Genomic DNA, 22,924 nt, shown 5'->3' on the forward strand with positions numbered 1-22,924 from the left:
AAGACCCAAAGAGACAGATCTTCACCCACTAGTTCATTTCCCCAAATGCCTGCAACACACAGGCTGGGCTGAGCCAAATCCAGGAGCCCAGAATTCAGTCCAGGTTTCCCACATGGCTGGCAGGGTCCCAAGTACTGAGCTGTCCCCGGCTGCCTCCTAGGGCGAGCGCCAGCAGGAAGCAACCCTAGGAACTGGGCACGCGGTGTCTGTGTCCCATCGTGGGCAGGCGTGAAGAACCACAAGCCTCGCCTTGTCTGGCGGGTTTGCTTTCTGTGGTTGCCCGCAAGACGACACTGGAAGCCCTGAACACACATTTACACCAGGCAAAGCCGTCAACACGCTGATGCTGGGAGCGAGTCTCGGACACAGCATCGGGGGAGGACTCCTCACGTGTGCCCGTGATGTGTATGTGACTGTGTGTCCACACATGTCATGGGCATGCGGCACTGTCCACTGACAGGGCCCAGACCTGACGGTGTGGTGCACCAGCACACCTGGCACCAGTGCCCACCTGACGGGAAGTGGACACCTTGTGCTTAGAAACAACTGTGCAAAGACGGCCTGTGACAGGGACAGAGCCACTGGACACAGCGGCCACTGAGCAAGTCTCGTGCAGTCAACCCCCACAAACTTAGCAAAGTAGCAGTGTGCATGTATGTATCAATAACATAACATGACAAAAACGTGTGAATGCGGGCAGTGGTGAGTACCCAGTCAACACATGACCAGACAAGGACCTGGGAGCCAGGGGTGGCAGGGAGGCTGGGGCTGCAGCCATCGCCGGGGGCTCTGCACAGTGCGGCTGCAAAGGGGGCGGCTGACACTCGCTGGTGGCGGAGGAAGTGCTGACTGCCAGGAAGCCACCCTGAGTGCTCGTGACTCGAAGGTGCTGGTGTGTGCAGTGCACACGTGTGTGCCTGTGCCGGCAGTGTCACACACCCACGCGGTGCTTCAGTGCTAGCTCCCCTTGATGACACCTGGGTAAGGCAGGCTCTGGGCTAACACCACACTACGACACTGCGTAGAAAGTCCATTTATTCCCATTCTTTTTTCAACGTGTTTCCTCTCTTGAAACCTAATCTGAACTGGAGCTTGCCCTGCTGTGCACATACGAGCTGCAGCAGCCGAGGGGCGTCCAGGTTTGTCCCGTGATCTCCCAGGGGACCTGCAGCCAGCAGGGCAGCAAGCCTGGCGCAGTGGGCAGGGCGGCGGCAGCCTGCGGCCGGGGTTCCTGGGACGGCCACGCCCCAGCACCGTCCCCTGAATCGTCAGAGTCGTCCCTGAATGCTAAGTGACTCTGTGGTCCACCCTGGCCACACACAGGAGTCTAAGCAGCCACTGTCAACCTTGGCTGTGGCTCCCAAGACACCTGCGTGACCCAGGCCCCTCCGTCCAGAGACCCAGCCTCGCGCGCATGGGCCGCGTTCGTGCTTCTTTGATTTGTTCTCTGATCTCGGCTGCTGCAGGAAACAGCACAGCCGTGCCCAGGTAGGGCTGCCGGGCTCTGCCTCAGGACGGCCTGGGGAGCCGCTCCAGAAGCACCAGTTTTGTCTGCAGGTGCACGTCAAAGGGCGGCACCTTGGTCAGGTTCAGACTCACGCCTGTGGTGCCCAGGATGCTGGCCAGGACCCGGTGTGTGTCCCTGTAGAGGGCCAGGTGCTCAGGCGCGGCCTCCATGAGCAGGTGTGTGTAGGTCAGCATGCCCGCGGCGCCCGGCCGCACGTCTTCCCTCTTGTCATAGCTGCAAGAGATGAGCCAGACTGTCCCGCCCCAGCCCCGGGCCGCCCCCGCCCCAGCCCCCAGGAGCCCTTGGGGGACCCGCACGTGGCCTCTGGGAGACAGACCTCCAGGCGCTGTTGACTTGCAGGAACCGTGACACGCCTGTCTGGGCGGCGGCCACGTCGATGTGCACGTGTACATCTGGGGAAAGCACAGCCCATGAGAGCCAGCACCCGCACCTCGGCCAGCCTGTGGCTGGTCCCGGGCGATGCCTCTGGCACCAACCTGTCCTGGGGGGCACCAGCTCATGCAGCCGCTGCATCGCAACGCCACCAGGATAGTTGAAATGGGACACGTGGAGGGACGTGGCCGTGTACATGGCATTGACCACGAGGTGTCCGATCACAAGCAGGGACCCCGCCTTGTACAGCCAAGACTTCTTGTAATTGTTCAGCCTGCAAACACAGCGACTCCACTCGATGAAGAGAAGCCGGCAGTGTGGTCACACCGGAAGCCAGGCCGTGAGCACAGACCCACAGGCCGGCTCCACAGCGAGGCTGACTGCCAGACAGGAGCAATCCACCGTGTGCCTGAAATGCCACCTTAAGAATTTCGACTATGAAATTCCACCCAAGATGCCAATTTAAACGTTACATTAGATTTTCAACAAAGTATTTCCAACCAATCCCGAGTTACCGTCTGTGATGCAGGACCGCCCATGACCACACCCAGCTGACCGACGTTGCTGGGACACGGCCCAGGCGGTTCCCGCCCCACACCAATGGGTGATTTCTGCCCCCAGAGATGCCAACGCGTACATCTGGCCCTCCTCAGGAGGCCAACTGAGGCCTGAACTTGCCGCTGACCCTGACCACACTGGCCAGGCTCTCTGAGCCCTCTATCGACTGGGGCTGGACCTTGGCCCATAAAATCCTCAGATTTCAACACAAACGGTTTGTCCTCCCCATTCCCACCCAGACCCAAGGACTTGAACAAACTCTGGGAGCTCCAGGCCTCACCCCTAGGGTGGCCACACCCCTAGGGTGGCCCCTGCCTGAGAGCCTGGCCTGCAGGGACTCCGCTACCTCACAAAGCTGCCAATCCCAGCGCCTTCCTCTGCCCGCGAGGCGCTGGCCCACCACCCACCCTGCGGGCCTTGTTCCAGCCCCAGCTTCAGAAGCCTCTCCTGCCCCTGGCTTCGTGGCCGAGTTGCTGGGTGCCAGGCCCTGCCGTCACTACACTTGATCTTAGCCAAAAGGCCGAGACGCGACTGGGCCCTGTCCGTTACTGAGGACAGTCCCTCCTCACTGCTCGCTCACATCTGGCTTCCATTATGTCCGGCAGGCACCACAGCCCTCCCATGACTCGGGCCAGATCTACACCTGTCCAGGCCTGAGCTGACCCGAGACGGGAGGCAGCCAAAAGGCAGACTCTGTTAGGACTGGCTGGATGGAGCTCAGTGTGGCAGCCGGCAAGGAGCAGAAGGGCAGAGCTGCGGGTGCCCAGCCTGAGCGCGGCAAGACGTGCAGCCCCGCCCTCCAACAGGGGTTCTGGGGGCAGCAAGGGACTCAGGGCACCTGGCTGCCCCTTGCTTCCTAGGGCCCATTGTGGGGGCTTCTCCCAGACAGGGTGGGTGCCTCTGAGCCTGAGGGGACCCTCCCGGGACCCCAGCCCCCACCAACACTTTGGGTCCTGAACAGGCCCCACATCCAGAGATGAGCAGTGACGGGCCATCCCGGCCCCCTGGACAATGACCACACTCAGCCACTGGGCCCCACCTGGCACCCTCCACAGGGTCCCACACCAAGAGCACCACCCTGTCCTGTCTCCTCAGCTGGTCCCCAGCCTCCCCAGAGGACGGCCTTGGGGACAGACCACACAGGCCTGCCCAGCTCCCCGTGCAGGCGTCCCTGCCCCAGGGACAGGCGACAAGGCAGTCACCACTGCCTGTCCCGGCCACGGCCCAGCGCCGCCTCCTTGAGCGTTTCTCGGCTTTGCTTAGGAGAGACACACGCCAGAGAGGGACTCACAGGTAGGAGCAGCCTCTGGCAGCCGCGATGTTGAGCACGGGGAAGGCGTAGAGGATGAACCGCAGCTCTTTGTGTGGAAGGAGCGAGTACAGCGCCACAAAGCCCAGGCTGGGCAGAGCCAGCACCCGGGCCCTTCTGTCCACCATGCCCAGCGGCACGAGGAGCAGGCTGCACCCCAGGCCCCGGGGCAGGGCGGAGTAGAAATACCACAGGAGGGGGGCAGTCTTCAGGCGAGGGTTAAGGAGTCCATGGTGTCTACTCAGTGGAACCAGAGCCGAGAAGGCCCCGAAGACGGCCGTGCTAAGACACAGTGCAGGGACGGCCGTGCTAAGACACAGTGAGGGGACAGCCGTGCTAAGACACAGTGCGGGGACGGCCGTGCTAAGACACAGTGCAGGGACGGCCGTGCTAAGACACAGTGCGGGGACAGCCGTGCTAAGACACAGTGCAGGGACAGCCGTGCTAAGACACAGCGCAGGGACAGCCGTGCTAAGACACAGCGCGGGGACGGCCATGCTAAGACACAGTGCGGGGACAGCCGTGCTAAGACACAGTGCAGGGACGGCCGTGCTAAGACACAGTGCGGGGACGGCCGTGCTAAGACACAGCGTGGACGGCCGTGCTAAGACACAGTGCGGGGACAGCCGTGCTAAGACACAGTGCGGGGACGGCCGTGCTAAGACACAGTGCGGGGACGGCCGTGCTAAGACACAGTGCGGGGACGGCCGTGCTAAGACACAGTGCGGGGACGGCCGTGCTAAGACACAGTGCGGGGACAGCCGTGCTAAGACACAGTGCGGGGACGGCCGTGCTAAGACACAGTGCGGGGACGGCCGTGCTAAGACACAGCGTGGATGGCCGTGCTGTCTGACAGTGCGGGGGCCAGCGCTGTGGCACGGGGGCGAGGCTGCCGCCTGTGACGCCACATCCCTCGTGGGCACCAGTTTGTGTCCCGGCTGCTCCACTTCCGATCCAGCCCCCTGCGAATGGCCTAGGAAAGCAGCAGGGGATAGCCTGAGTGCTTGGGCCCCTGCTACCCGGGTGGGAGGCCCCGATGAAGCTCTTGGGTCTCGGCTCCAGCCTGGCCCAGCCCCTGCCTCCGCAGCCATCTGGGGAGTGAACCAGCAGATGGAAGATCTCTCTCTCCGTCTCTCCCTCTCTCAGCAGCTCTTTCAAATAAACTCAAAAAAACAAAAAACACAGTGGCGACCCCTCACAGGTGTCGGGACCTAACTCGTGCCTCAGGCCAGCCCTCCAGGGGAGACCAGGACGCGCACACATCCGCACATAGCCACGCGGAGAGCTGCGTCTCTTCCCGCCCACGGTGGAGACATCACCAGGGTGACCTGCGTCTGGGTTTACTACGCTGTTCTTTCTACCTGCATCTAGGCTGGCGCTGTAGCGTACAAGGTTAACTAAGCCTTCTACCTGCAGTGCCGGCATCCCATGTGGGTGCCGGTTGGAGTCCCGGCTGCTCCACTTCTGATCCAGCTCTCTGCTGTGGCCTGGGAAAGCAGTGGAGGACGGCCCGAGTGCTTGGGCCCCTGCACCCATGTGGGAGACCAGGAGGAAGCTCCTGGCCCTCAGGTTGTGGCCTGGCCCAGCCCTGGCTGTACAGCCATCTGGGGAGTGAAGCAGTGAATGCAAGAGCTCTCTCACTGTCTCTCATTCTCTATTTCCCTTTCAAATAAAATAAACTTAAGGCCGGCGCCGTGGCTCACTAGGCTAATCCTCCACCTTGCGGCGCCGGCACACCGGGTTCTAGTCCCGGTCAGGGCGCTGGATTCTGTCCCGGTTGCCCCTCTTCCAGGCCAGCTCTCTGCTGTGGCCCGGGAGTGCAGTGGAGGATGGCCCAAGTGCTTGGGCCCTGCACCCCATGGGAGACCAGGAGAAGCACCTGGCTCCTGCCTTCAGATCAGCACGGTACACTGGCTGCAGCACACCAGCCATGGCGACCACTGGAGGGTGAACTAACAGCAAAAGGAAGACCTTTCTCTCTGTCTCTCTCACTATCCACTCTGTCAAAAAAAAAAAAAAAAAAAAAAAAAAAAAAAAAAAAAAAAAAACTTAAAAAAAAGAAAAATGAGATTTATGATGACGGCTAAAGGAGATGCTGGGACGTCTGGGCAGAACCAGCAGCGGGGCCTCGCCCCGTGGCCCAGCGACTCCCCGGTAGGAACAAGGAAGGGGACTCCGTCCCGACCCTACGGAAGCTGCCCCGTCCACACCAGCCCCCCGTGCCCCAGGAAGCCAGGCTGGGAGCTGACAGTCCCACGCCCGCCACCCTCCGTCCACAGGCTCAAAGGATACGCCCCACTTGGAGCTCTGGTTCAGGACGGTGTTGTACCACAACACCTTTCCTTCCGGCCACACCCAATGCCGCCAGAAACAGGAGTCCACGGCGACCGTCAGCCCTGACAAAACCGGAGTCCTCGGTGAACAGCACGGCCCCTGGAGGGCTGAGACCGGCTGCTGCCAAGCAACCCCAAGCCGTGAGTGAGTGCTCCCCCCCCCCAGAACCCACGGTTGCCACAGAAACCACCAGCCAGTGCCACGTGGGAGAAGCCGGTTTGGTTGGGGTCACCGCTTCCCAAGCAAGCATCTTCCAGAGCCAGCGCCCCGGCCCCAGCGTGGGGACAGCCGCGCTGCCGCTGCCACGGTCTGCCCGTGGTGGGAGAGGACAGAGGACAGACGGATGGCACAGGACAGACGGATGGACGGAGGCACCCAGGGCGGGGGGGCTGCCGCTGCAGGGCAGCACGGGGCACCTGGCTGACTTCACACCAGGCGCTGTGGCGTGGGGTGGGCTGTCTGCGTGCCGCCTGACCACTGCACCCTAGGCGTTCTACTACTTCTCAGAGTCGGGGCGAAACAAAACCACTCCCAGGCCCCTCCCGTCTTTGAAGAAGGAGGCCGACCAAGCAAGACTGACCGAGACAGAGGCTGCCGGCCGGGACGGCGTGCTGCAGCAGTCTGGCCACAGAGAGCTTCCTGGTGTACAGGCTCAGCAGCAACAGGAGGCCCAGGAACAGGCACAGCTCCGCCCTGAAGATGATGATGGCGAAAGCCGAGAGCCAGACGAAGCGGGCCCACCTGTGCCGCAGCCAGGCCGTGAGGGCCGGCAGGACTGCAAGACACGGGGCTGTGAGGCCGGCGGGCGCCCCCGCCGCCCAGCGACCACCCCAGCTCACAAGCACCCTGCAAACCAAGGGCGACTCCTTTTCTTATTATAAAGCCCCGCTCAGCAGGGCGGCGCGCTTCTCCATGCAGGCCAGAGCTGGCGTGGAGGCGCGCTTCTCCATGCAGGCCAGAGCTGGCGTGCAGGCGCGCTTCTCCACGCAGGCCAGAGCTGGTGTGAGGCCGGTTGTCCACGCAGGCCAGAGCTGGCGTGGAGGCGCGCTTCTCCACGCAGGCCAGAGCTGGCGTGCAGGCGCGGTTCTCCACGCAGGCCAGAGCTGGCGTGGAGGCGCGCTTCTCCACGCAGGCCAGAGCTGGTGTGAGGCGCGGTTCTCCACGCAGGCCAGAGCTGGCGTGGAGGCGCGCTTCTCCACGCAGGCCAGAGCTGGTGTGAGGCGCGGTTCTCCACGCAGGCCAGAGCTGGCGTGGAGGCGCGCTTCTCCACGCAGGCCAGAGCTGGCGTGCAGGCGCGGTTCTCCACGCAGGCCAGAGCTGGTGTGAGGCGCGGTTCTCCACGCAGGCCAGAGCTGGCGTGGAGGCGCGCTTCTCCACGCAGGCCAGAGCTGGCGTGGAGGCGCGCTTCTCCACGCAGGCCAGAGCTGGCGTGGAGGCGCGCTTCTCCACGCAGGCCAGAGCTGGCGTGCAGGCGCGCTTCTCCACGCAGGCCAGAGCTGGTGTGAGGCCGGTTGTCCACGCAGGCCAGAGCTGGCGTGGAGGCGCGGTTGTCCACACAGGCCAGAGCTGGCGTGGAGGCAAGGAGCACAGACGACCCCAAGCTGGGCTTCAGGGGAGCCCCTCCCAGCACCTACCCACGGCCAGGGCCAGCACGTTGGGGAGGGTCCGTGTGCAGTAGAACATCAGGTGGAACTGCGAGGCCGTCACCCAGCAGAACAGGGTGGCCACCGTGGCCCCGAACTGCCGTCTCACTTCTTTTTGTAGCGACCAGAGTCCCCAGATGACGCCAAGCCCAAGGGCACCTCTAACTAAACAAGAAGAGCAACACGCGTGACCCTGCAGTGCTGAGGCCACAGAAGCCAAGAGATTCTGCCCGTGCGTCCCCTGCGACAGCCACGTGACAGCCAGGTGACATCATGCTTGGTACAAGAGGGGCCCTTGGCCTGCGCTGGGGGGAGCCGCGCCGGCTCAGGTGGGGCTGGGGGAGGAGCCACGCGGCAGCCAAGGTGGCACGGCTCGGGCCGTGTGACGTCTGAGGGGCCGTGCAAGAGAGCGCCCGACTCAGACCCGGCCCCGCCCACAACCGAGGAGGCCAGATGGAAACACAGGCTCCCAGGGGCAGACGGAGCCGGTGAGGCGAGGCGGGGGGCGGGTACTCAGCACGGTGCCTGGCAGGCCTGGTGGCCTCAGCTGCTGCCGCAGGCAGCACAGCAGGGTGCCCGGTCGGCCGCCGTGGAGACGGACCCTGCTGGGGGCAGCGCTGACCCTGGGACGCACGGGCGCAGACCCAGTCCGGACACTGGGACTCTCCTCGCCCGGCCGCGTTCAGACGCAGGGGTCCCGAGCGGGCCTCTCAAGTTGCTGAGGCCCCGCTCCAGCCCTTTCCTGCCAGCACACGGCGCCCTGGAGCGCCTCCGCCCCTCTCTGCCTGGGGGGGGATGGGGGGGTCCGACCCCGCACCCTGGGGTGTCCTCTGCTCCCACGTTCCCTGGCGCCTGCCTCTCCCTCAGTGCTGGACGGTGACTGGCTCGGTCCTCGGAGGAACTTTCCTGGCCTCGGGCAGGGGCCGGGGTCACCGTGACTCCAGACCCTGCAGCGGCTGGCTCTGTCCAGCGCCCAGCCTCCCCATTGCCTCCCGCGAGCAGAGGTGGACGGGCGCCGGGCCGGCCCGCACGTTGCTCCCCCGTCTGGGCTTCCGGAAGCTCCCAGCAGCAGGGCGCAGGGTCAGTCGGGGAAACCGGGATGCGGCCTGGGGCCTGGAGGCAGTGGAGTCCCGAGATGCAAGGACGGAGACTGCGCCGCAAGCCCCGGCCGCGGCACGGCGTGGGGACGTCTCAGTCCAAGCTAAAGGACCTGGGGACGGAGGAGGGCCCGGCAGGATCTGCACACGCAGGGCAGTGGTGACAGCCCCTGGGAGCGCGAGGCCTCTGCACCTGGGCGCTGGCCCCGTGGGCGGCTTGCTCCGGTCGGTGCCTCTCGCCAGGTGCGAGGCGCCCTGTGTGCCCCGGCCTGCTTCCTCGGCTCCCTCCCTGACCCTCGGCTGCACACACACGCCTGAGCAGGTGGGACAGACACAGCCGGCAGCCACCTCGGTCCTCCGCTCCGGCCACGAGGGACCCTTACCTACGAGCTGAGAGTAAAACTTGGACACCTCCAGCAGCGAGAGCACGCAGACTGCGGGGCTGGACAGCGCCGCCAGCAGCAGCGGCCCGACGAACGTCCTGGGGACCACGCCGGGGAACTCGTGGTGGTCGAACTGCAAGGGAGGCCACTCAGCTGGGCCCGGGAGGGGCCCACGCGCTCCCCACCCCCCGGGCGGCAGCCGCGCCTCACCTTGTCCACGTCCAGCCGGTGGAACAGCAGGTCGTGCGTGGCCTGCAGGTTGAAACTCTCCTCCACTTTGGTGTAGGGACAGGTGAGGAGGTGGGCGGCGGCCGCAGACAGCAGCAGCCCCAGCAGCAGCGGCTGCTTGCCCGCCGACCGCTTCCCAGCCATGGGGGGCTTTCGCGGCAGGCCTTGGGGGACCGAAGGTGGGCGCCGGAGTGTGAGCACCTGAAGGGGGAGCCAGGCAGCTCGCTGCGGCCACGCCTGACCAGGTCCCACACGGGAAGCTGACTCCGCGCCAGGCCCCAAGGGGCAAGCTGAGCCCCACGGGGGAGCTGGGCCAGAGCCAGGTGGAGGCCGCCGGCGCTGACCTCGCCCTGCGCCCGCGGAGGCTGGGCCCGGGCAGCAAGTCTCCACGCCGCCGAGTTCTCTTCGGGCGGACTGGACCTTCTTCCGTCGAAAGCAGCGGCCCGGAGGCCACGGGAGAGGGGGCCGCCGTACTCACCGGTCGCGGCTGGAGTCGCACGCCTGCACCTGCCCAGGACAGCAGGGACGAGCCGGTCGGCCGCGGTCGCGTGGGCCGGGGAGGAAAGCGGACAGGCGCCCTCGCAACTTCAGATGTTCATCCTTCTAACGTTTATTTTTTATTTACTTGAATGGCAGAGCTACAGAGAGAGAGATGGAAGACAGCTCTCCCACCGCTGGTTCCCGCCCCAGCCGGCCGCGACGACCAGGGCTGCGCCAGGCCCAGGAGGCGCCCGGCACCACCCAGCCGTCTCCTCACGGACACGCGAGCGCCCAGATCCCCAGGAGGGCAGAGCGGGGACCCTGGCGGGGGCTGCGGCGGCCGCCCCGCGCCCCGCGCCCCGCGCCCCGCGCCCCGCGCCCCGCGCCCCGCGCCCCGCGCCCCGCGCCCCGCGCCCCGCGCCCCGCGCGCGACTTCCGGGGGCGGCGAACGCGGGGACCCGGCACTGCCACGCGCACCGCGCCGCCACCGCAAGCAGCCGAACCTCCAAGCGTGGTCCCCGCTCTCGCCGACCCCTCCCGGAACCCGGGTCCCGAAGGCTGGGGCGCCTTCCTCTCAGGTGCACCGGGGCCCGCACGCCCGCGGCCCAGGGGCGGAGCCCGGCCCTCAGGAGAGGTCCGGCCCCACGGCGAGCGGCCCCCCACGCCATCCTCGACCCAGCCCCGGCTGCGCGTGCTGACCTTTCCCGCCTTCGGCGCCGTCCGCTCTAGCGCGGCCGTCTGGTCAGCTCAGCCGGAAGCAGAGTGACGAAACAGAACAGAGGCGAAGCCCTTGCCCGAACATGACATGGCCACCCAGGATGCGGCCGCGGGGCGGCCTGGCCGCCAGGAGTAAAGATGGCCCCCGAGACGGCGCCGCGGGAGGGGCGGGGCGAGGAGGTGGGCTCGGATTCCCGGGCCCCGCCCCCGGCCCTTCCGGGAGGACGCTGACCCGGGGCCTTCCCATTGGTCGCCGCTCGTGGCGAGCCCGGATTGGTCCACGTCAGGACGGGGCGGATCCGAGAACCCAATCGCGGCGCGGGACTCGACCGCTGGGCGGGGCCTCGACAACGCCATCAAGTAGCCCGGGGAACGGCCGGCGCGCTCGGGACCGGTGGGCGGCGGAGGCCGGAGCCGCTGGGCCGCAGGACCTGAGTCCGCGTCGGCCCCGCCATGCGCCCGCCGCCCTGGGCTGCGCCGGGGTGGCTGCTGCTGCCGCTGCTCCTGCTGCCGCCGCCGCTGGCCGCCCTGGAAGCCTCTCGGAAGCCGACGCCCTGTCAGCGGTGCCGGGGGCTGGTGGACAAGTTCAACCAGGTGCGCCCGGAGAGCTGGGGAGGGGCGGCCGGTGGGCAGGTGAAGGCGGGTGTCCCTCGAGGGCTGAGGAGGGGGCCGGGCCGGCCGGGCGGGCTCGAGCAGCAGCGCCCGGACGGCTGAGGAGGGGGCCGGGCAGGCTCAAGCAGGTGCTCCCCGAGTCCTGAGGCGGGGGTCGCCCACACCGCGGCCCGGGGTCGCCGCACACGGCTCCGGGGTGGAGGTTGGGCGGTGCCCAGCCCGAGCGCACCTTCTCCGGCAGGGCATGGCGGACACGGCGAACAAGAACTTCGGCGGCGGGAACACGGCTTGGGAGGAAAAGACGCTGTCCAAGTACGAGTTCAGGTGCGTGGCCCGAGCACCTGCGCGCCCGTGTCCTGGCCCCGACCCTCCCGGCTGCCGCCCTGCCCCGCAGCCCGGGCCCACCTGTGGCCCCCGCCGCCCACCGGGCCGTGGGTCGGGGTCCCCACTTCCCGCTTGTGTTCCAGTGAGATCCGCTTCCTGGAGATCGTGGAGGGCCTGTGTGGGAGCAGCGACTTCGAGTGCAACCAGATGGTGGAGGAGCACGAGGAGCACCTGGAGGCCTGGTGGCTGCAGCTGTGAGTGCCGCGGGCCGGCCGGCGTGGCCAGCACACGGCGTGGACGGCACCCCGAGCCGCCGGCACACAGCGTGGGCACCACCCCGAGCCGCCGGCGCATGGGCATGGGCACCACCCCGAGCCGCCGGCGCACGGGCGTGGGCACCAGCCTGCCTCTCTGGCCCGTATGCCACCGTCTTCCACGCCAGGCGGCTAACCAGAGTCCCTTCCCAGATGCTGTGATGCGTGGGGTGGCCCCCTCTGTCCCGGCGGGAGTCACGTGGTCAGCGCGGTTGAGAATACTAATATTTGTCTTGGCGGCCTTGAGAGGGAGCGAGCACACTCGGCCGGCCGTGCGAGCCCAGCGTGGGCGTGGGTGTGCCGGGCAGGGCTCAGGGCTGTCCGCGGCTGCAGGGGGTGCGCCCGGCGGAGAGCCCTGCTGCCATCTGTCACTCACGGGACGCTGAGGGCTGTGTCTGCCGTCCCAGGAAGAAGGAGCACCCCGACCTGCAGGAGTGGTTCTGCGTGCAGACGCTACAAGTGTGCTGCTCTCCAGGGACCTACGGCCCCCACTGTCACGGTACGGCCACGTGCAGCTGTCCTGTCACTCCCCGGACCACAGCCCCGCACCGTCACTCCTGTCACCCGGGGTCCTCAGCCCCACGTGTCACTCCTGTCACACCCGGGGTCCTCAGCCCCACACTGTCCCTCCTGTCACACCCGGGACTCCACAGCCCCACACTGTCACTCCTGTCACACCCGGGGTCCTCAGCCCCACACTGTCCCTCCTGTCACACCCGGGGTCCTCAGCCCCACACTGTCCCTCCTGTCACACCCGGGGTCCACAGCCCCACACTGTCACTCCTGTCACACCCGGGGTCCTCAGCCCCACACTGTCCCTCCTGTCACACCCGGGACTCCACAGCCCCACACTGTCACTCCTGTCACACCCGGGACTCCACAGCCCCACACTGTCACTCCTGTCACACCCGGGGTCCTCAGCCTCACACTGTCACTCCTGTCACACCCGGGACTCCACAGCCCCACACTGTCACTCCTGTCACACCCGGGACTCCACAGCCCCACACTGTCACTCCTGTCACACCCGGGGTCCTCAGCCCCACACTGTCACTCCTGTCACACCCGGGGTCCTCAGCCCCACACTGTCACTCCTGTCACACCCGGGGTCCTCAGCCCCACACTGTCACTCCTGTCACACCCGGGGTCCTCAGCCTCACACTGTCCCTCCTGTCACACCCGGGACTCCACAGCCCCACACTGTCCCTCCTGTCACACCCGGGGACCACAGCCCCGCACTGTCCCTCCTGTCACACCCGGGACTCCACAGCCCCACACTGTCACTCCTGTCACACCCGGGGTCCTCAGCCTCACACCGTCACTCCTGTCACACCCGGGGACCACAGCCCCACACTGTCCCTCCTGTCACACCCGGGGTCCTCAGCCCCACACTGTCCCTCCTGTCACACCCGGGGTCCTCAGCCCCACACTGTCCCTCCTGTCACACCCGGGGTCCTCAGCCCCACACTGTCCCTCCTGTCACACCCGGGGTCCTCAGCCCCACACTGTCCCTCCTGTCACACCCGGGGTCCTCAGCCCCACACTGTCCCTCCTGTCACACCCGGGGTCCTCAGCCCCACACTGTCCCTCCTGTCACACCCGGGGTCCTCAGCCCCACACTGTCACTCCTGTCACACCCGGGGTCCTCAGCCCCACACTGTCCCTCCTGTCACACCCGGGGTCCTCAGCCCCACACTGTCCCTCCTGTCACACCCGGGGTCCTCAGCCCCACACTGTCCCTCCTGTCACACCCGGGGTCCTCAGCCCCACACTGTCACTCCTGTCACTCCCCGGGGTCCTCAGCCCCACACTGTCACTCCTGTCACTCCCCGGGGTCCTCAGCCCCACACTGTCCCTCCTGTCACACCCGGGGTCCTCAGCCCCACACTGTGCCTCCTGTCACACCCGGGGTCCTCAGCCCCACACTGTCCCTCCTGTCACACCCGGGGTCCTCAGCCCCACACTGTGCCTCCTGTCACACCCGGGGTCCTCAGCCCCACACTGTCCCTCCTGTCACACCCGGGGACCACAGCCCCACACTGTCCCTCCTGTCACACCCGGGGTCCTCAGCCCCACACTGTCCCTCCTGTCACACCCGGGGTCCTCAGCCCCACACTGTCCCTCCTGTCACACCCGGGGTCCTCAGCCCCACACTGTGCCTCCTGTCACACCCGGGACTCCACAGCCCCACACTGTCCCTCCTGTCACACCCGGGACTCCACAGCCCCACACTGGTACTCCTGTCACACCCGGAGACCACAGCCCCGCACCGTCCTGCTTTCCTGTCAGGATTGGGGGTGGGGAGGGACTCGCCGTTGCCCTCTGAGGCTGTGTCCTGACCAGCCTGCTGGGCACGGCCCTCCGTGTGCAGCGGCGTGGGCTCCCGGCAGCATGCCTTGCCATCCTCACAGCTCTGCCCACACATCCGTGCAGACCACCCTGTAGAGCGCCCAGGGCTAGGCACGCGGTCTTGAGCCCTGCCGCGTGTCTGGCTTCTCCCACGAGGAAGCGTGGATCAAGGGGCAGTCTGCCGCTCAGACACTCCCCATTGGCCACAAATGCCCGCCGCATACCTCTCTGGCTCTCCCTGGTGGCATGTGAGACACAGTGGCCAAGGCCATCGCGCCCCACGCTGTCCTACGTTGCCCTGTGTTTCCGGGGAGGCTGCCCAGGGCCACCCCGAGTGGCACCATCCACCCCAGCCCTGCAGGCCCAGGAGGTCTCCCCAGAGCCCCGCCCAGGTACAGGGGTGGGCTGAGGATGGGTTTGTGTCCCCCCAAGAGTGCCAGGGCGGCTCCGAGAGGCCCTGCAGTGGAAACGGCCGTTGCGACGGAGACGGCAGCAGGCAGGGGGACGGGTCCTGCCAGTGCCACGTGGGGTACCAGGGGCCGCTGTGCACTGACTGTGCGGACGGCTACTTCAGCTCGCTGAGGAACGAGACCCACAGCGTCTGCACAGGTGAGGTCTGTTCCGCGCGCGCGCGCGCGTGTGTGTGTGTGTGTGTGTGGTGGTGGTTTTGGTTTGTTTGTTTTAAAGACTTATCCATTTATTTGAAAGAGTAACAGAGGCAGAAAGAGCGAGTGGTCTTCCATCTGCTGGTTCACTCCATAGAGGGCCGCAACAGTGGAGCTGAGCTGATCTGAAGCCAGGAGCTTCCTCCGGGTCTCCCACGTGGGTGCAGGGACCCAAGCACTTGGGCCATCTTCTACTGCTTTCCCAGGCCATGGAGAGCTGGATCAGAACTAGAGCAGGGGCCAGTATCGTGGCTCACTTGGTTAATCCTCCGCCTGTGGCACTGGCATCCCACATGGGCGCCGGTTCTAGTCCCGGTTGCTCCTCTTCCAGTCCAGCTCTCTGCTGTGGTCAGGGAGGGCAGTGGAGGATGGCCCAGGTGCTTGGGCCCTGCCACCCGCATGGGAGACCAGAAGGAAGTACCTGGCTCCTGGCTTCGGATTGGCACAGCGCCGGCCGTGGCAGCCATTTTGGGGGTGAACCAACGGAAGGAAGATCTTTCTGTCTCTGTGTGTTTCTGTCCAATAAATTAAATAAATAAATAAATAAAAGAACTAGAGCAGCCAGGACTCGAACCAGTGCCCATTTGGGATGCCGGCACTGCAGGCATCAGCTTTACCCACTATGCCACAGCGCTGATCTCTGTTTTTAAGATTTACTCACTTTATTTGAAAGGCATAGTGACAGACCTTCCATCCACTGGTTCACTCCCAAATGGCAGCAATAGTCAGGCCTGGGCCAGGCCAAAGCCAGCAGCCAGGGACTTCATCCTGGTCTCCTACCTGGATGCCGGGGGCCCAAGTACTTGTGCCATCTTCTGCTGCCTTCCCAGGCACAATTGCAGAAAGCTGTATCAGAAGTGGAACAGGGGCCGGCACTGTGGCGCAGCAGGTTAACGCCCTGGCCTGAAGTGCCGGCATCCCATATAGGCGCTGGTTCAAGACCTGGCTGCTCCACTTCTGATCCAGCTCTCTGCTCTGGCCTGGGAAAGCAGTGGAGGATGGCCCAAGTCCTTGGGCCCCTGCACCCATGTGGGAGACTTGGAAGAAGCTCCTGGCTTCAGATGGGGTGCAGCTCTGGCCATTGAGGCCAATTGGGGAGTGAACCAGCGGATAGAAGACCTGTCTCTCTCTCTCTCTCTCTCTCTCTCTCTCGCCTCTCTGCCTCTCTGCCTCTCTTCTCTGTGTAACTCTGACTTTCAAATAAGTCAATCTTAAAAAAGAAAAAAGTGGAACAGCCAGGACCCCAACCAGCACTCCCACGTGGGACGCAGGCGTCACAGCCGCAGCTTAACCTGCTGCGCACGACACTGGCCTCCTGGCCTCAGGTGGCCAAAAGACTGGCCCTTGCGAAACCCGTGAAGGGAGGGACAGAGGACGTGGTCCTGTCGCTGAACAACCCATTTTGAGCTGCACGTTGCTGGGGCAGCAGGCTCCACCCCCCTTCGAGGTTCTCGTGGCTCCTGCACGCGGCTGCCTCGTGGGAAGCGTGTTCAGTTGCCCGGCGTGCTTTGGGAGGAGGCTTGCTCTCCAGCAGCTGTCCCCTGGAGCGCCCTGCTGGGTGTCCTCGGCTGGGCGTAGGCCCTGGGATCGCTGTGTGCGGTGTGAGGGCGGGACGTGCCATGTCCCTCAGCACCTTGTAGTGCTGAGCCCCGCCATGCCACGGCAGGAAACGAGGTGGACCGACGGCCCCACGCGAGACCCGGGGGCCTTGGTCTCTGCACGGTGCCCCTCCTTGAGGACACGCTGTCCTGTTTGGCCCGACCCTGTCACGTGGCCACGTGGACCAGGCTTGGGTGAGGGCTTTCCCACCTGGGACTCCCCCCTGTGAGCTGAGCTGCGAGCACGCAGCACAGGGCAAGCAGCTCGGCTGCGGCCCGGCCTCTCAACTCCACTGCGTGTTCCAGTCCCGGAGGGACGCTGCAGGCGGCACTGTCCTAAACAGGCTCTCCGACACGTCGGAGGGCGCGCGCGTTTGCTGGCTTTCCACTGGTGTCGCTGAGAGGAAGCTCGTGCGCCAGCCCGCACGCACATGCAGGCGTGTGTGGTGTCAGCCCGAGAGTCGTGCCCTGTGGGACGTTCTCCTTGGAACGCCAGCAAGCGCACGGCCCTCAGAGTTCCGCTCCCCGCGGGCTCTGCTTCCTCTGTGTCCGCGTGTGGTGTGTGCCGGCCTGGTGCTGGCCAGCGTGGGAGGCGCTGCCTTTGCCACCACGAGCACATGTTCTCGAGTCTGGCTCGGGAACCAAGACCCCGCTCTGCCGGGGCTGCTCTCAGGTTTTGAGCAGAACGTGGATTTCCCATTTCTCTTTTCTTATATTTATTTATTTATTTACTTGAAAGGCAGAGGGAGAGACGAGAGAGTTCTTTTTATCCATTGGTTCACTCTCTAAATGGCTGCTACAGCCAGGAGCCAGGAGCTCCATCCGGGTCTCCCACGTGGGGGCAGGGCCCCAGCACCTGAGCCGGCTGCTGCTGTTCCCCGGCGCATCAGCAGGGAGCTGGGTCGGAAGCGGAGCAGCCAGGACTGGGCCCGGTGCTCTGACGTGGGCCGCCGACGCCACAGTGGTGGCTGTGTGGGTGACTGGGGGGACTCCCTGAAGGACCTGACGTGGCCTCTTTGCCTTCCAGCCTGTGACGAGTCCTGCAAGACCTGCTCGGGCCCCACCAACCGACACTGCAGCGAGTGCGAAGTGGGCTGGGAGCGCGTGCAGGACGCCTGCGTGGGTGAGGAGGGCAGGGGCTCCCGGGACAGGCTTCCCCCAGCCCGCACCCCACTGCCCGCAGCTCCCCATCGCTGCCCCATTCTGGGTTTGGGGAGGTAACTGACCACCGGATGGGGTCGGCTCTGGAGCCCGAGCCCGGGGCCAGGCAGGTGTGTCCGCTGTAGACCTGGCCGTGGGCTGCTGGGGAGAGCAGGCCCCAGCAGTCCCGGCCCTGCCCCTCACCCTGGAACCAGACTCGTCCACACTGGGGAGTGCTGCTGTATGCTCTGTCAGACATGACAGTGGTGTTGGGGCGTGGCCTAGCAACGGGCAGGCCCCAGGAGCCGTCCTGTGGAGGCACAGACCTCCCCTGCAGGAGCCCGGGCTGCAGGCGGCTGCCTGGGAACCCCCGCGCTCTGGTTCTGGGGCCGCCCCCGCCCCTGACACGGGCCGGCTTTGCTGGGGGAGGGCGGGTGTGAGAGCTGTGGCCCGGGCGCCGCTGCTGGCTGTGTGCCTTTCCTCCTCCCCACTGCACTGGCACCCCTTGAGGGCCCCGTCCCGGCCGCTGGCTCCTGACACCAGTGTCCCGCTGCTGGAAGTCTCTGGGTTTGGCCTCGCAGCTACTTGGCCTCAGGCACATGAGGGGCTCATCCAAGCTGGCTTCCTGTTTGGGTGGGGGGCTGCAGGAGCTGGGGCTGCCTGAGGAAGCAGAGGTGCCCGTGCACCTGCACCCGAGTGTCCTCCCCGTGTCCCCCCCAGCCCCCGCCTGCCCGGCCTTGGGGGGCCTGCGAGGGTCCTCGCCTGCCGACCCACCTGCTGCTCTCTGTTCCAGACGTGGACGAGTGCGGGGCCGAGGCGTCCCCCTGCAGCGAGGCGCAGTACTGTGAGAACGTCAGTGGCTCCTACCTATGCGAAGGTGGGCTTGGGGCCAGGGTTTCAGCTTCTGTCCCCGCTCTGCGAAGGTGGCCGGGGTCCCAGCTTCCGTCCCCCCTCTGCGAAGGTGGCCAGGGTCCCAGCTTCCCCCCCCCCCGTGAAGGTGGCCGGGGTCCCAGCTTCCGTCCCCCCCCCCCCGTGAAGGTGGCCAGGGTCCCACTTCCGTCCCCCCCTGCAAAGGTGGCCGGGGTCCCGCGTCCCTCCCCCTCCGTGAAGGTGGCCGGGGTCCCGCGTCCCTCCCCCTCCGTGAAGGTGGCCAGGGTCCCAGCTTCCCCCACCCCCAGTGAAGGTGGCCGGAGTCCCAGCTTCCGTTCCCCCCCCCCCCCCCCGTGAAGGTGGCCGGGGTCCCAGCTTCCGTCCCCCCTCTGCGAAGGTGGCCAGGGTCCCAGCTTCCCCCCCCCCGTGAAGGTGGCCGGGGTCCCAGCTTCCGTCCCCCCCCCCGTGAAGGTGGCCAGGGTCCCACTTCCGTCCCCCCCTGCAAAGGTGGCCGGGGTCCCGCGTCCGTCCCCCTCCGTGAAGGTGGCCGGGGTCCCGCGTCCCTCCCCCTCCGTGAAGGTGGCCAGGGTCCCAGCTTCCCCCACCCCCAGTGAAGGTGGCCGGAGTCCCAGCTTCCGTCCCCCCCTCCCCGTGAAGGTGGCCGGGGTCCCAGCTTCCGTCCCCCCCTGCAAAGGTGGCAGGGGTCCCGCATCCCTCCCCACCCCCCGTGAAGGTGGCCAGGGTCCCACTTCCCTCCCCCTACCCCGTGAAGGTGGCCGGGGTCCCGCTTCCCTCACCGGCTGTGAAGGTGGCCGGGGTCCCACTTCCGCCCCCCTCTAGACTTGCATGTGTCCCTTCTCGCATGGCGTCCGTCCCACCTGCTTTGAGACACAGAACCGGGTGGACGTTTGGCGTGCCCACCGCCCCTATGAGTCCCAGCCACACTCCTGACCCCAGCTCCCTGCTGACTGCTCAGATGCTTGGGTCCTGCCACCCACGGGGGACACTTGGATGGAGCTCCTGGCTCCCGGCTTCCGCCTGGCCCGCCACTCTTGGGATAAGCCTTCGGGGCGTGAACCAGACATGGAAGACGTCTCACTCTGCCTTTCAAAAAAGTGAAAACAAAAATGAAAGCGTCTTACCTTTAAAAAGAATGTAGCAACACAGGGAACAGAAATGTGGTGCAGAAAACTCAGGAAGTTCTTTTTTAAAGATGTATTACTTATCTGAAAGCGCTACGGAGGGGGAGAGGTGCTGCTTGCCCGGTTCGCCAGCGCTGCAGCCGCGGCTGTACCCGCTGCGCCTTGGCGCCTCCGGCAGCCTGGACTGCGTAACAGGAGTGGGCATGCAGCCTGGCGGCTCTACGCCGCCGCGCCAGGTGTGACGGCCAGCTCTGGCTCCTGCCGTCAGAGGGGCGGCCTGGTGGGGGGAGCCAGCAGAAGGAAGCTCTGTCCCTCTCTCTGCCTCTCAAGTCAAAAAGAATGACCCAACCTCGACAGTGTTCCCACCATCGTGAACCACGAGCCCTGGAGATGAACCCGTGAACACGCCTCATCTTTGGATTAACTTCCAAACGACTCAGAGAAGGAAGGATGTGTATCAGGGCCCTCGCACCTCCAGAGACTGTGCCGGTGCACGGTGCTCCCCTGGGCCTGCCACAGCCCTCTCACCTCCAGAGACTGTGCCGGCGCACGGTGCTCCCCCCGGGCCTGCCATAGCCCTCGCACCTCCAGAGACTGTGCCGGCGCACGGTGCTCCCTGGGCCTGCCACAGCCCTCGCACCTCCAGAGAGACTGTGCCGGCGCACGGTGCTCCCCCGGGCCTGCCACAGCCCTCGCACCTCCAGAGACTGTGCCAGCGCACGGTGCTCCCCCCGGGCCTGCCACAGCCCTCTCACCTCCAGAGACTGTGCCGGCACACAGTGCTCCCCGGGCCTGCCACAGCCCTCGCACATCCAGAGACTGCCGGCACACAGTGCTCCCCCGGGCCTGCCACAGCCCTCGCACAGGGGTCTGGCAGTGGTCTCTGCCTGGGCTGCAGCCCGGAAGCCTGGAGGGCAGGGGCGCAGCTCTCGTTGGGCCCCCTGCAGGCAGACAACCCAGACCACCAAGCGTGAGGTGTGTTTTGTTTTGAGAAATCCACCAGACCCCGTTTCTTCAGCAGAAGGACTGTCGGGTCTTGGTTTTGTCTTTTGTCTCTTCCTTTGATTTTACTGGGAAGGCACAGAGAGGTCTTCCATTTGCAGGTTCACTCCCCAGATGCTCGCAACAGACAGGGCTGGGCCAGGCCAAGCCAGGAGCCTGGGAGTGGGTCCCAGCACTGGGGGTGCGGCAGGAGGCGGGGCCGGAAGGAGCCAGCACTTGAGCTGGGCGTCCCCCGGGACCCCACTGCTGCCGGCATGACGGCCCTGCAGGAGCATTGTGTGCCTGGCCACAGACGGGGTCGTGACTGGTGAGGAGGGGTCCGCGGTTGACTTCCCTCCTTGGTTCCAGAGTGTGACCCCACCTGCGTGGGCTGCACGGGGAAGGGCCCAGGGAACTGTAAGGAGTGCATCGCGGGCTACACGAGGGAAGGCGGGCAGTGCACAGGTGAGTGCGGCTCCCCCAGGCCGGCCACCGCCTGGGCCTGACCTTCGGCCGCCCTGTGACCCTGATGCTAATGAGCGGGGGGGACGTTGCTGGAGGTGGGCGTTCTGGTTGTAGATATAGACGAGTGCTCGCTACCAGAGAGAGTGTGTGTGAGGGAGAAGGAGAACTGCTACAACACCCCCGGGAGCTTCGTCTGCGTGTGTCCCGAAGGCTTCCGGGACACGGAGGACGCCTGTGTGCCCATGGCCGCGGCTGGTGAGTGGCCTGGCTGCCCCGGCGGTGAGGGGAGCTGGGAGCCGGCGTCCCCCGGGGGTGAGGGGAGCTGGGAACCGGCGTCCCCCGGGGGTGAGGGGTGCTGGGAGCTGGTATCCCCCTTCCCGCTGGGCAGAGAGGGCGGTGAGGGCCTGGGGGGCTGCGAGGGCCCCCGGGGGGCTCTGGAGGCTCCCTGGGTGTCCAAATCCCCCTCCGCTGCCGTGAGGACACTGGCCCCGGACTGGGGCTCAGCCTGGTGACCACCCTGACCATCGGGAGAGGTACCACGGGTACTTCGGCATCTGTCTGGGGACACAGCCCGGCCTACGACAGTCCCTTGGACGTTCTAGAAGAGTGTGAAGGGAGAGGGGCAGTGTTCAAAGAGGAAGTGGCTGAAGTTCCCAGAGTGAATGCGACAGTTCGCTCCAGTGCTCCAGGCCCTGAGTGGGTCAGCGGGGGTGACCGCAGGTGCAGGAGTGCGGTGCTGGACTCTGCAACACCAGGCCCGAGGACAGGGCCACAAGCCCTGCCGGGGCACCCCTGCGGCACCTCCTGCGGTGGCTTTGGAGAGGCCCCGTGTCCCGACAAGCCCTGGGCACGGTCCCCAAGGCCACGGGCTGCAGCTGCTGTCCCAGCCGCAGCCAGACCCTCAGGGGAGCTGTCTGTTTTCCGCAGAGGTCACGGAGGAGACCCCCCCACTGCCACTGTTGCGTGAGGACCTGTGACGCGTGGGGACCGCGGAGCCTGCTGTGCCCCGGGCTCTGCGCCACCGGCCGCCGGGGCCCTTAGGAATGTCGTGTTTCTTGAGTGTTCAACAGATTTGTATATTTTGATACCATTCTTTATAATAAAATTGACCATTGACGGTAGTCGGGACAGGCACGGGTGCATCCGCCTCAGTTTGCGCAGTCCCCGGACCCTGGCCCCATCCGCAGGGAGCGCCCTGGGCCTGCTGGCGGCGTCAGGCGCGGTGCCCGCCGGCCGGCCGCTCTGCGCAGCCCCCGGACCCTGGCCCCATCCGCAGGGAGCGCCCTGGGCCTGCTGGCGGGGTCAGGCGCGGTGCCCGCTGGCCGGCCGCTCTGCGCAGTCCCCGGACCCTGGCCCCATCCGCAGGGAGCGCCCTGGGCCTGCTGGCGGCGTCAGGCGCGGTGCCCGCTGGCCGGCCGCTCTGCTGCTGGTCTCTGCCCGCGCTTCAGTGGCCGGGGGAGGGGGCGCCCAGCCTACTCCCTACCTCAGACCGCTCTGGAGCCACCCCCAGCCGTTCCCAGTGGGGGGGGGTGGGCCCGTGGGGGACCGGACCCCTCCAAGCAGGTGTGGGAAGAGGCTCTGGAGGCCTGAGCACTGGCCCCTGCGCCGCTGTCCCCGACGCGGGCACTGGCTCACCTGCCCAGGCCGCAGGACGCCGCGGGGCCGGCAGGTGGCACTGCGGGAGCGCAGAACTCGGCTAGAGGACGGCCGTGGCCGGCCACGCCCACTGCAGAGGCCCCGCCCATCCCCGGGCAGGGCCAGCTGTCAGCCCATCCTGCGCTCTCCCGCCGGCTTCCCTGGGGAGACCTTTCGTGGGCG

At 66.3% G+C, this 22,924-nt stretch overlaps 2 protein-coding genes across 7 annotated transcripts; one reads left to right on the forward strand and one right to left on the reverse strand.

The window, feature by feature from the left end:
- Positions 1-1,018: 1,018 nt before the first annotated feature.
- Positions 1,019-10,796, reverse strand: ALG12 (ALG12 alpha-1,6-mannosyltransferase). 4 transcript variants are annotated; one of them, XM_089307782.1, is made up of 11 exons: positions 10,632-10,796; positions 9,931-10,090; positions 9,435-9,616; positions 9,225-9,357; positions 7,736-7,909; positions 6,682-6,876; positions 6,060-6,163; positions 3,750-3,973; positions 2,005-2,174; positions 1,845-1,920; positions 1,019-1,741 (listed from the first exon to the last, which is right to left on the reverse strand). In XM_089307782.1, exons 3-11 carry the CDS (start codon positions 9,594-9,596, stop codon positions 1,510-1,512), a joined length of 1,470 nt encoding a protein of 489 aa, XP_089163908.1. In that variant the 5' UTR covers positions 9,597-9,616; positions 9,931-10,090; positions 10,632-10,796; the 3' UTR covers positions 1,019-1,509. The 4 variants fall into 4 exon arrangements, with proteins under 4 accessions (XP_089163908.1, XP_069909164.2, XP_089163907.1 ...); XM_070053063.2 differs by having other exon boundaries at positions 9,435-9,653; XM_089307781.1 differs by having other exon boundaries at positions 9,435-9,653; positions 10,436-10,642.
- Positions 10,797-11,030: 234 nt separating this feature from the next.
- On the forward strand, positions 11,031-22,240 carry CRELD2 (CRELD disulfide isomerase 2). 3 transcript variants are annotated; one of them, XM_051839193.3, is made up of 10 exons: positions 11,031-11,243; positions 11,503-11,585; positions 11,729-11,839; positions 12,307-12,398; positions 14,678-14,854; positions 17,536-17,631; positions 18,442-18,525; positions 21,011-21,106; positions 21,221-21,361; positions 22,034-22,240. In XM_051839193.3, exons 1-10 carry the CDS (start codon positions 11,103-11,105, stop codon positions 22,081-22,083), a joined length of 1,071 nt encoding a protein of 356 aa, XP_051695153.1. In that variant the 5' UTR covers positions 11,031-11,102; the 3' UTR covers positions 22,084-22,240. The 3 variants fall into 3 exon arrangements, with proteins under 3 accessions (XP_051695153.1, XP_051695155.1, XP_069909166.2); XM_051839195.3 differs by lacking the exons at positions 21,221-21,361; positions 22,034-22,240 and having other exon boundaries at positions 19,495-21,101; XM_070053065.2 differs by lacking the exons at positions 21,011-21,106; positions 21,221-21,361; positions 22,034-22,240 and adding an exon at positions 18,723-18,857 and having other exon boundaries at positions 18,442-18,609.
- The last annotated feature ends 684 nt before the right edge of the window (positions 22,241-22,924 follow it).

This window comes from Oryctolagus cuniculus, chromosome 11 (genome assembly GCF_051225735.1).
Source record: "Oryctolagus cuniculus isolate XC-2025 breed Fujian yellow rabbit chromosome 11, ASM5122573v1, whole genome shotgun sequence".
NCBI classification, from domain to species: domain Eukaryota; kingdom Metazoa; phylum Chordata; class Mammalia; order Lagomorpha; family Leporidae; genus Oryctolagus; species Oryctolagus cuniculus.

Coding starts and splice junctions, on each gene's coding strand:
- ALG12 (XM_089307782.1), bottom strand. CDS start 9,596: ATGGCTGGGAAGCGGTCGGCGGGCAAGCAGCCGCTGCTGCTGGGGCTG. Junction 7,910..9,224: donor GTTTTACTCTCAGCTCGTAG/GTAAGGGTCCCT, acceptor CTTCTTGTTTAG/TTAGAGGTGCCCTTGGGCTT. Junction 1,921..2,004: donor GCTGGTGCCCCCCAGGACAG/GTTGGTGCCAGA, acceptor TGCTTTCCCCAG/ATGTACACGTGCACATCGAC.
- CRELD2 (XM_051839193.3), top strand. CDS start 11,103: ATGCGCCCGCCGCCCTGGGCTGCGCCGGGGTGGCTGCTGCTGCCGCTG. Junction 11,586..11,728: donor CTGTCCAAGTACGAGTTCAG/GTGCGTGGCCCG, acceptor CTTGTGTTCCAG/TGAGATCCGCTTCCTGGAGA. Junction 21,362..22,033: donor TGTGCCCATGGCCGCGGCTG/GTGAGTGGCCTG, acceptor TGTTTTCCGCAG/AGGTCACGGAGGAGACCCCC.